Raw genomic sequence first — 12,196 nt, 5'->3', positions numbered from 1 at the left:
AAGATCAAGCTCGAAGCCCTTGAATTTATTATTGAAAAGGCAAATCAGAGGATTCATAGAGATTGTAACACTCACTTATTGAAATCAATAAATCAATTGTTGCAGTATTTTTCTTGACTCGATTATTATTTTTGATTTCGAGAATTTTATTGTCCAACATCTACTTAAGATAATATGATTTAACATGCTCGAATATCACAATTCAAAAAGATTAGAAATAATTTTTTTATCCGCACATCGCGCGGCACGTATACTAATTTTATTTTATAAAGTGTATTTTCACAATTTGGAAAGTCAGCGGGGCAACATGGGACAGGCAGTTTGCTTGCCATTTAACTAAATGGTTCGATTTGTAAAAACGGTCAGATTGCCAACTAAACATCCCTCCACCACCCCCAACTTCTCTTCATTATTTCATCTTCAATCAATCTATATATTTTACATTATATTTTTTGGATTTTGGATGTGGGTAATTTATAAGCAATGGCAATCATTGCCGCCATTATTCTTCCTATTGGTCTTCTCTTCCTTTTATCCGGCCTCATTATCAACTTTATTCAGGGATATATACACATTTTAATATGTTAATTATTTTTTGCTTGTTTTGGATTAGATCTCACGTTGCTTTTGTTATTCGTGGAATATTATTTGTTATGTATTCTGTTGATGTTCTTGGGTTCGTCCTTTTTTTATTGCGGTTTTTTGGGTTGTTTCATGCATGATATGGCTTCGTCATTCTTTGAATTGTTCCTTTTATGCTAAGAGTCTGTTGGAATGTTGATTTTCTTGATTTTGATTACTCTGCTTGTCTGTATGCCTAAGTTTTTGTTTGACCGATTTTTTTTCTACATTATAGTATTCCCTGTACTTCAATTTGTTTGTTTAGTTTTGATTTGGCACAAAGTTTAAGAAAGTAAAGGAGATTTTTTAATTTTGTGGTCTTAAACTAAAGATTTATATGATGTACTGAAATGTAATTTAATCTTGTAGTCTTAAATATGTCACGTGGAAAGTTAAAATTAAAGTTGCCAAAAAGGGAAAGCTACATTCTTTTTGAAACGGACAAAAACGGAAAGCAAGACAAACAAATTGAAGTAGAGGAGTAGTATTTAGTTTTGCAAAGTGGATTTTCTGGGTCAGTTAGGTGGTTTCCAGAATATCAATGAACCAATGTAGGGATTACCTAAAAATCGTAGACAGAATGCTTGGAACAGTGAATGAAGAGAATTTTTTGATATCTTGCTAGCTATTATAGCAATTGAGTATAATCTGTTGATGATATGTCTTTAACTTGTTTTTCATTTTGGCTATAGAAAGTGAGTATAAACCACGACCAATATATTTCAATTATTTTTATTTGTTGCCTATTTTTCCACTCTAGGATTCATGACTATTATCAAAGTCTACTAAATGCATAATAAGAATTGTAGAATCATTTTGTTTGATGTTAGTTGATTTTGCTGTTCAATTGCAGTTGATTTTGCTGTTCAATTGCAGTCTTCCTTTTTCTTACATAATCACATTTTATATAGAAATACATTCAAATTATTTTTCGGATGCTTTTACTTTCAGGCACTTCTCTTCATTCTAGTTAGACCCTTATCAAAAATCATATACAGAAGGATAAACAAAGAAGTCACAGAATTGTTATGGTTGGAAATCATATGGCTCTTCGACTGGTGGGCAAATGTTAAGGTATTTGAAGACTATTGTTAAATTTATTGTTTACCTTTGTGCTAAATCTCATTATTTAAGTTACTATTTGAAGACAATCTACGTGTTTGCTGGAATTTAGAACCATAATGCTCTTGGTGATAACTTAAATGTGCTTGCACATAATTGTGATAACTCAGTTTCCTCATCTGTTACAACAGCCATAAGTACGGATTTTGAGAATTCTAAACTCCTGCTTTCTTCAAGAGCCTAAGAAAATGAACCACAAGGTTTTTTCAAGTACTTCTCTTCTTGCACTTGTAGTTCAACTTATGTTCATCTCAAATAGAATTAGAAGATATATATATATCTATATATATATATATATATATATATATTTTATAAGCAAGCAAGTGGTCTTTATTTTGATTTTTGTAAGGACTGATGGTAGTCCAGTTGTCCCTGTAGTGTCACTGAGAGTGTTTAACTTATTCCCAAAAATGTTGGAGGGTTCTGTTAAGTCAAACAATTGTAAACCCTGGTGTAATTATATCTAACATGTTAGTGCAGCAAAAGTACATCTGAGCTGCCAAATGCTTAAACCCCCCGCCTCCCTTTCTTTGGAAAGACTATTTTGGTGGATATCAGGGTAATCTATTCTTTGGCTTTAGTAGGTGTAGCCAAGCAGGGAACATATCTGGCGATGGACTCTGTATAGTTTCTTTTGCTCAGTGTTTTCCTTCTGTTTAATAGATGTCACTTTATTGTTTTTTATACTCCAACTTCCAGAGCACATACTGCAAGGAAAAAGTCTTATATGTGATGTTCCAAATGCACTTTGCAGTTTGCCCGAGATCCTTCCAGATTCCTGGGGATTACATGTCACCTGACGTCATTTTGACTGTGGGAAAACTTACAATGAAGAAGTCTTCTTACTTTCTTTGATCCTTAGCAAAATGGTTTTAAATATACTTTCAAAAGTCATCATTTTTCCACCTCTATATGACAGACCAATCTTGTCTAGCCTCTTTGATATTGAGTATATGCTTTAGGACAAAGTATTGGAGTGTTAAGAGAGGAAGAAGAATAAGAATGAAAGAGGTAAACAGTAAAACTAGGAAAAATCCATCAAGGATGGGAAGTTCTTGCTGCTCAGAGAACTAGTTGTATACTTATTGAAAAAGAAGTGGAGGGCAGCCCGGTGCACAAAGCATCCCGCGTTAGCATGTCCTGGTTAGGGACTGGATTACGTTGCCTCAGGCACCTCCCTTATAAACTCATAATTAGAATTTTCCAAAGAGAACCTTGTTGTCATCTACCCCCAGCAGCAATACCAGTTTAGCTTATGAAATATGTCCAGAGTCCAAGATAATAAGCATACCTACCGGGAAAACTTAAAAAAAAAAGTTGTACGGAGATGGTGAAAGGAGGGTTCCTTTTACAGATGTTTGTTGAACAACTGTTATGGTACTTGTTATGGTACTATTTACAGATGTTTGTTGAACAAGTGTTGTTGGAAATAGTTCCAGACGGCTAACGTAACTAAGAAATTTACTCCACTTTTCTTAGAGTTATATTTTCAGCACTGGGAAGCAGTTTAGAATGAGTTTAAGTTCATAATCACATATACAGAACTATATTCTTGTCTGCACTATCTTCAGGTGTTTTTTCGAACAGCTATTGTTGGAAATAGCTTCAGACGGAAATATTATACTCTCCTTTTTGTAGAATTATTTTTTCGCCCCTGGGAAGCAGTGCAGAATGCGTTCTAATTGATAATCTAATAAAAAGAATTATCCTTGGTCGGAAGAAAAAGAGAAGTCATTCCGTTTCTCTTAAGTGCTGTTTAATGAGTTGGGCCATGTGTGTGACAGCGGAGTTTTCTTACAGTTAGGCATGCGAAATACAGAATTAAATTTGTTTTCTGGTAGGAAAAGTCCCTGATTATGTAAGGAAATGGTTGCACTAAAAACAGTCACCTAATTGATTCCTATCGTGTTTTAAGAGTAACGCTGTAGTATTTTGTGTTTACTGCTAGGTTGAGCTATACACAGATCAAGAAACGTACAGGTTAATGGGTAAGAAAGTTCCATCATCTTTGATACCTGAATTCTTTCCCCAGATAAGCTGTCTGTAGCTTCATTTTTCCTGTGTAAACTTGTTCTTGGTTAATAACTGATTTCAGGAAAAGAGCCAGCTCTAGTAATCTCCAACCATAGAAGTGACATTGACTGGCTTGTTGGATGGGTTCTAGCTCAGGTGCTTGTCTACTTCAAATTAAGTTTCTCTGTTTCCTGAAGCTTCGAATTGTTGCTTTTTCTTGATGCATCACAAATCCCCTCTTTTTAGAAGCATCCATTTCTTAAGAAAATCTTGGCTATCAAATCTTTGATATGTCATTTCTCACCACTCCAGTAACCCAGAATGTCAGTTCCTCCACTTTAGTCTACATTGTTAGAATGAGAACTCAATTGTGTGTTTAGAATGGTCTCCTTTTTCTTTATGTAGAACTTACGGCTTTGATACTTTTCTCATATAAAATAGTAGCATTTTTATCCCTTCATTTGTTTTCATGTTATCTTCTGCGAAGAAAACTTACTCTGATTCCCCATTGAAGCAGAAGTATCTACCTTTTGATATTTTCCTCTATGGTTATTAACAGCGAGTAGGTTGCCTCGGTAGCCCAGTTGCTTTGGCAAAGAAATCCCTATCATATCTTCTAGTAAGTTTCTCACTCCATCAGAATTCTTCACTATGTTATATGCTCTCTGGTACTAGTTGTTGCTAAGTCGGATTGCAGCTGAATGCAAACTTCATTTTATATTATTTTGAAGCTTATAATGTTAAGTTGAAGAGTGCAAAATTAAATATTGCTTTACAAAGATAGAGACATCATAGACTATTCTCCAGCATTTTGAATATTTTCAATAAGCAGTCAAAAGAGGACAGACACGGTTCCTTTTACATTGCAGTATAACATATCATCTTCATCTAGGTCTTGCCATAATTTTGAATTTAGGATGTCCTATTTCTTTTAATGCATTTAAGGCGATTGCTTTATAATTTCTATGTAGGTTAATATTTTCCTCAGTTTTCTGAAGGTTTTTGTTAGCTTTCCTAAGGGAGTATGATGATATCTTTTTATTTTGTTAAGTAAGTTGGACTTTGTGATTAAGGCGCTGTTGATTGATTGATTGGAAGTAAGTTGGATTTATTCAATAAAAAATCACCAAGGTAATAGTGGAAATGTAAAAGTTGAAACGAATATCCGTTTCTCATGCCCATGAACCAAAGGATACTGGAACTGTATTCCATATCCTTCTAATCTTCTATTATGCTTGCATTTTTGTCCAGCTCATGAGAGTTATTCTGTTTCCTAGGCATTATCCACTGAATACTACATAGATTAAGGAACACGTCTAAAAGCTGAGTAGCAACAATGCGAAATAGAAACAGATAATTACTGTCCTCAGCATACACATTCAGCTGAAATTTTAACTGAGAAAAGCTTTACATTCTACAATCTCGATCAAGCCGCTGTGAGAGGTGCTCTTCTTTTGCAGAGAAGATACTACTATCTGATGTAGTCATTGTAACAGGTCACTCCTTCTCTATTTGGTGCCCATCTCAGTGAATCACTTAAATCCTAATCAAAAAGTCCTGTTTATCTCTTCCAATTTGCCTAGTAATTGGATCATTCTTTAACTTACCCAATCTTATCAATTCTTTCTAAATCTAATCTCCAAGCCATAGCTTGCGGTGCATTGCTATAGTGATGCAGTATTGGTATCAAAACTAGACATGTCACAAGAATCTTCTTTTAGATAGGTGTGACTTATCTAAGCACCTTATATTCCTCTCTATCGAGATTCAGCTTCTTGTGTGATGCATTCAGCTTGACACTAGCAAAAGCCCTAACATTTCAAGGTAGAGTTGCCGAACCCACAAGGACTATAATAGTCATGGTTGTGCTTTCCTATGGTGTCATTTAAGAGATTGAATGAGTGATTGGTTGATTGGCACAAACTAATAATGAAACGATAGAGTCTCTCACCTACAACCTTTTGGTCATAATTCAACTCACAACTACTCAACTTTTGGTTCTAACAATATAGCGGGACACTTTATAGTGTTCCTTAAACCAATTTATGATTGTGTCCGTCAGAAATAATGGAGGAAATTTTATTATTGAATTATGTATCTACGTAATTACATTGAGAACCTATTTATAGGCACTACATTACAATCATTTTCCTAGTAGGATTTTGTATACTATTCCTGTTTGTATTCATATTCTAACACTCCCCTTCAAGCTGGTGCATACAAGTCATATGTACCTAGCTTGTTACAAATGCAATTAATACGAGGACTGCTAAGGGACTTAGTGAAGATATCTACAAGTTGATCACTTAAATTCACAAATTTTGTAATAATATCTCCTGAGAGTATCTTTTCTCTAACAAAGTGACAATCAATCTCTATATGCTTAGTCCTCTTATGGAACACTGGATTAGATGCAATATGAAGGACTGCTTGATTATTACACACAAGTTCTATCTTATCGGTTTCTTCAAGTTTTAGTTCTCTCAGCAACTGTTTGATCCAAACTAGCTCACAAGTTGTTGCAATCATTGCTCAATATTCTGCTTCCGTACTAGATCGAGCAACTATACTCTGGTTCTTACTCTTCCAGGACACCAAATTACCTCCTGCTAAAACACAATATTCGGATGTAGAACGTCTATCAGACGTTGATCCTGCCCAATCAATATCTGTATATCCAATGATATGGTCATGGCCTCGATCCTCGAAGAGTAGTCCTTTATCTGGAGCTGATTTTATATATTGCTGAATACGAACAATTGCATCCCAATGACTATTATATAGGGAAGTAATAAACTTACAACACTCACAGGAAAAAGATGTAAGGTCTAATTACTGTGAGATTTTTCAACTTTCCAACCAACCGCTTATACCTTATAGGATCAATAAGTGGCTCACCCGTCCTGACAAAAGTTTAACATTTAGATCCATAGGAGTGTCAATGGGTCTACATCCCATCATTCTTGTCGCCTTAAGAATATGTAAGGCATACTTGCATTGATAAATAACAATACATGATCTAGATTGAGCAACCTTAATACCTAGAAAGTATTTCAGTCTGTCAAGGTCTTTAGTTTAGAAATGCTGAAAGAGATGTTACTTCAAATTAGTGATTACGTCTTGATCATTGTCGATGATGACGATATTGCCAATATAAACCCCCAAATAAATACACAGATTTGGTTCTGATTGGTGATAAAATACTGAATGATCAGTTCCACTATGAATCATGCCAAACTTCTGAATTACTATGCGGAAATTTCCGAACCAGGCTTGAGGGGACTGTTTCAAACCATAGAGTGATCTGCGGAATCGACATACAAGGCTACTAGACTCCCTCTGAGTAACAAAACCAGGTGGTTTCTCTATATGGATTTCTTCCCCAAGATCACAGTGCAGAAAAACATTCTAAATGTCCAACTAATAAAGAAGTCAATGACAAACGTCATCCATAGATAGAAAAAGATGGACAAATGCTATTTTAGCCATAGGAGAGAAAGTGTCACTATAATCAAGTTCAAATATCTACATATATTCTTTAGCGACAAGGCGAGCCTTAAGTCGATCAACCTGACCTTCTAGACCAACTTTGACTGCATAAACTCAATGGCAACCAATAGTAGATTTACCAGAATGGAAACAAGCTCCTAAGTACCACTTGTATGTAAAATAGACATCTCATCAATCATAGTCTACTTCCATCCTGAATGAGAAAGTGCTTCACCTGTAGTCTTATGGATAGAAATAGAGGACAAAGATGATACAAAAGCATAATGGGATAATAATAGACGCTAATAACTCAAGAAAGTATAATGAGGGTTAGCATTACGAGTGGAATATATACCATTTTGAAGTGCAATCGATTGGCTAGGAGGAGGCAAGTCCGCAGTAGGAGCAACATCCGATGTATGACATGAATCATCTGGGGTTAATGTTGGATGCAGATGACCATGATAAGTTAGAAGTGGTGGCACTGCAACTGGAGATGTAGAAGTAACTGTCGAATCCTCAAAGGTTAGTGCAGGTAAGACCGGAGGTATGGGTAAAACTTTAGAGATATCAAGATGATCAGAAGATGTATAATAAGGTTGAGATTCACATAATGCGACATCGGCGAACATAAGGTAGCGATGAAGATCAGGTAAATAACAACGATACCCTTTTTGAACTCGAGAGTAGCCAAGAAAGAGACATTTGAGAGCATGGGGGCCTAATTTACCTTTTCCTGGGGCTAAGTTATGAACAAAGTATGTGCTCCCAAAGACACAAGGGGGATAGAGTAGAAAGGTGATTGAGGAAATAGTAAGGAATGAGGAACCTGATTTTGAATAGAAGAAGATGGCATTCTGTTAATTAGATAGCAAGATGTGAGGACTATATTGCCCCAAAAATGTTGTGGAACATGGGATTCAATGAGAAGAGTGCGAGCACTCTCAATGAGATGCCTATGTTTCCTTTCTGCTACACTATTTTGCTGAGGGGTGTATGGACAAGATGTCTGGTGAATAATCCCTTGGTGAGTCATAAACTCCTGAAACTAGGAGGATAAGTATTCTAAGACATTATCACTACGAAAAGTACGAATATAAACACCAAATTGGTTTTGTATTTCAGCACAAAAACATTTAAATATAGAAAATAACTCAAAATGATCTTTCATTAAGAAAATCCAAGTACTTCTTAAAAAATCATCAATGAAGCTAACAAAATAATGAAATCCTAAGGGTGAACCAACTCTACTAGGACCCTAAATATCAGAATTAACTAATGAGAAAACAGACTCTGAACGACTCTTAATACTATGTGAAAATATAGCACAGACGTATTTCCCAAGTTGACACGACTCACAACCTAATGTGGATAAACTAGACAAACCAGACACCATCTTTTGTAGCTTGGATAGACTTGGATGGCCTAAACGTTTGTGAATTAAGTCTGGAGGGTCTGTAACGGAGCATGCTGTGAAGGAATTTGAAGAGGTAAAATGGTAAAGGTCTTGTGATTCATGTCTTATGCCAATTGTCTGTCCGTACTGCGATCTTGCATTAGAAAAAAATCATCAAAAAAAGTTATACTATAGTGAAGGGCACGTGCCAAACGACTAACATATGCAAAATTAAAAGGACAACAAGAGACATAAAGAACAGAGTCTAGAGTGACAAAAGATAGGGGTTTGGCGTGTCCAACTCCTTTTGTTTTTGTTTGGATCCCATTGGCGAAGTAATAGAAGAAAGAGATTGTGAATAAACAATGTCAGAAAGAATTGATTTATTACTAGAAATATTAGAAGCACTTGAGTCCATGACCCATGATCCAAGAGTACTAGACTGTGAAACACAAGAAAAAAATTACCTACAACAGAAGCATCAGGCTGAGCAACCGAGGCTACTTGTGGAGACGTCCACTTACTTGCTCGATACCGAAGGAACTCATCATAATCTATTCGAGCAATATGAACATTATTGGATGGTCGATTAGGCTGTAGAGATTTCTGCACGTTATTGGATGGTCGATTAGGCTGTAGAGATTTCTGCTTACTTGTTTGATTCCGAAGGAGCTCATTATTCCCTTATAGCAATAGGATCATAACTGGGTGAGGACCATGCAAAATATAAGATATATCCCGAGTGCGTCTAAGCTTATGACAGTAGCTACACTTAGATCAAGATTTTCCAGAACGACCTCTTTGCGGATTCTCCATAGGCTAATATGTTCGTTTTTCTATGGTTTGAGATGCGAGAATAGAGGAGTCAATAGTGGGTGATGAAATTACTTTGTGACTGGGAGGCGCGACCAGATGTATTAATGCAAGAATAACTCATCAATTGTAGGAAATGCAGGACTAACTAAAATCTGTCAGTAGAAAGTCCAGCAAGTGTAAGAACTAGAAACAACATTTGTCTGTGCTCTTGTTGTTTTTCCACATCCGCAATGATGAGCATCAATGTTCCAAATTCCTCTATGATTGCTTGTACCTGCCCTAAGTAAGTAGACATATCAGATTCTTGTTTTTTTAAGTTGGCATTTGAGATATCACGTCATAAAAATGAGATATGTTATTAGTGTATAAAGCACGAGCCTTTTCCCAAACTAAATAACATACATGTCTGGAATGGGCGAAACATGGGCATTAACTTAGAATCAATATATATCGCCATAAGAGACTACATAATTGAGCGTCAACCTTCTCCTATTGTTCTTTGAATTTCGTATCTTCTGCATTAGACTTTGCCTTTTCATCTACCACGCTAGCCTTAATCTTTCGGTGATCTTGGACACTTTGACCTTTGCACCACAGCTCAACCGAGGAAGCCCAAGCGATATAATTTGAACTTCCCATTAATAGTTCAAAAATGATCATAGGACTTGAATTTCCAATTTCCGTATTTTTAGAGCCGAAAATATCACCCCCAAAAGGCATCTTTTGAATATTGACTTTGAAAGCAACAAGAAATTCTGGGAAAAATCCGCCGGGAAAATTCTGAAAGTCGCCGAAACCTTAACTCCGGCAACTGGAATCTGAAAAATATGCCTAAGAGAAAAATATTATTGAATTGTTGTCTACATAATTACATTGACACCCTATTTATAGACACTACAATCCAATCCTTTTCAAAGTAGAGTTTGGTATACTATTCCTATTTCTACTCATATTCTAACACTCCCCCTCAAACTGGTGCATACAAGTCATATATACCTAGCTTGTTACAAATGTAATTAATACGAGGACTAGTGAGGGACTTGGTGAAGATATCTGCAAGTTGATCACTTGACTTCACAGATTTTGTAACAATATCTCCCGAGAGTATCTTTTCTCTAACAAAGTGACAATCAATCTCTATGTGCTTGGTCCTCTCATGGAACACTGGATTAGATGCAATATGAATGGCTGCTTGGTTATCACATACAAGTTCCATCTTACCGGTTTCTCCAAACTTTAGTTCTCCAGCAATTGTTTGATCCAAACCAACTCATAGGTTGTTGTAGCCATTGCTCGCTTCGGCGCTAGATCGAGCAACCACACTGTGTTTCTTACCTTTTCAGGACACCAAATTACCACCTACTAAAACACAATATCCAGATGTAGAACGTCTATCAAAGGGTGATCCAGCCCAATCAGCATCGGTATATCCAATGATACGCTCATGGCCTCGATCCTCAAAGAGTAGTCCTTTACCTGGAGATGACTTAATATATCGCAAAATACGAACAACTGCATCCCAATGACTATGACAGGAGGAAGTCATAAACTGACTTACAAAACTCACGGGAAAAGAGATGTCAGGTATAGTCACTGTGAGATAATTTGACTTTCCAACCAACTGCCTATACCTTCCAGGATCACTAAGTGGCTCCTCTGTCCTGGCAGAAGTTTAGCATTTGGATCCATAGGAGTGTCAATGGGTCGACATTCAATCATTCTTGTCTCCTCAAGAATGTCTAAAGCATACTTGCGTTGAGAAATAACAATACCTAATCTAGACTGTGCAACCTCAACACCTAGAAAGTATTTTCGTCTGCCGAGGTCTTTAGTATGGAAATGTTGAAACAGATGTTGCTTCAAGTTAGTGATACCCTCTTGATCATTGCCTGTGATAATAATATCATCAACATAAACAACCAGATAAATACACAAATTTGGTTCAGAATGACAGTAAAACACTAAATGATCAGCTCCACTACAAATCATGCCAAACTTCTGAATCACTATGCTAAATTTTTCGAACCAAGCTCGAGGGGATTCTTTCAACCATAGAGTGACTTGCGCAATCGACATACAAGGCTACTAGACTCCCCCTGAGCAACAAAAGCAGGTGATTGCTCCATATAGACTTCTTCCTCAAGATCACCATGTAGAAAAGCATTCTTAATGTCTAACTGATAAAAAGGTTAATGAAGAACGGCAGCCACAGAGAGAAAAAGACGGACAAATGCTATTTTAGCCACGGGAGAGAAAGTGTCACTATAATCAAGCCCAAATATCTGTGTATACCCTTTGGAAACAAGGCGAGCCTTCAGCTGATCAGCCTGACCATCTGGACCAATTTTGACTGTATAAACCCAATGACAACCAACCGTAGATTTACCTGCAGGAAGGGAAACAAGCTCCCAAGTACCACTCGTATGTAAAGCAGACATTTCATCAATCATAGCCTGTTTCCATCCTGAATGGGAAAGTGCTTCACCTGTAGACTTAGGAATGGAAATAGAGGACAAAGATAATACAAAAGTATAATGGGGTGATGATAGACGATGATAACTCAAGAAAGTATAATGTGGGTTAGCATTATGAGTGAATCTTATACCTTTTTGAAGTGCAATTGATTGGCTAGGAGGAGGCAGGTCCGCAGCAGGGGAAGCGTCAGGCGCATGGCATGAATCATCTGGGACTAATGCTGGACGCGGGCGGCGATGATAAGTCAAAAGTGGTGGCACTGCA

At 36.6% G+C, this 12,196-nt stretch overlaps 1 protein-coding gene across 1 annotated transcript in view; it reads left to right on the top strand.

Moving 5' to 3' along the window:
- Nucleotides 1-371: 371 nt before the first annotated feature.
- Nucleotides 372-12,196, top strand: part of LOC107847786 (1-acyl-sn-glycerol-3-phosphate acyltransferase PLS1) — a 30,598-nt gene continuing 18,773 nt past the window's right edge. Inside the window, 5 exon segments of the mRNA XM_047399178.1 lie at nucleotides 372-560; nucleotides 1,556-1,695; nucleotides 3,692-3,731; nucleotides 3,839-3,912; nucleotides 4,316-4,375. Of these exon segments, the coding sequence (XP_047255134.1) occupies nucleotides 464-560; nucleotides 1,556-1,695; nucleotides 3,692-3,731; nucleotides 3,839-3,912; nucleotides 4,316-4,375 (411 nt within the window). The 5' untranslated portion in view covers nucleotides 372-463.

This window comes from Capsicum annuum, chromosome 11 (assembly GCF_002878395.1).
Source record: "Capsicum annuum cultivar UCD-10X-F1 chromosome 11, UCD10Xv1.1, whole genome shotgun sequence".
Taxonomy (NCBI): Eukaryota; Viridiplantae; Streptophyta; class Magnoliopsida; order Solanales; family Solanaceae; genus Capsicum; species Capsicum annuum.
The sequence above is the reverse complement of the archived record's forward strand: the minus strand, read 5'-3'. Positions and strand labels throughout refer to the sequence as shown.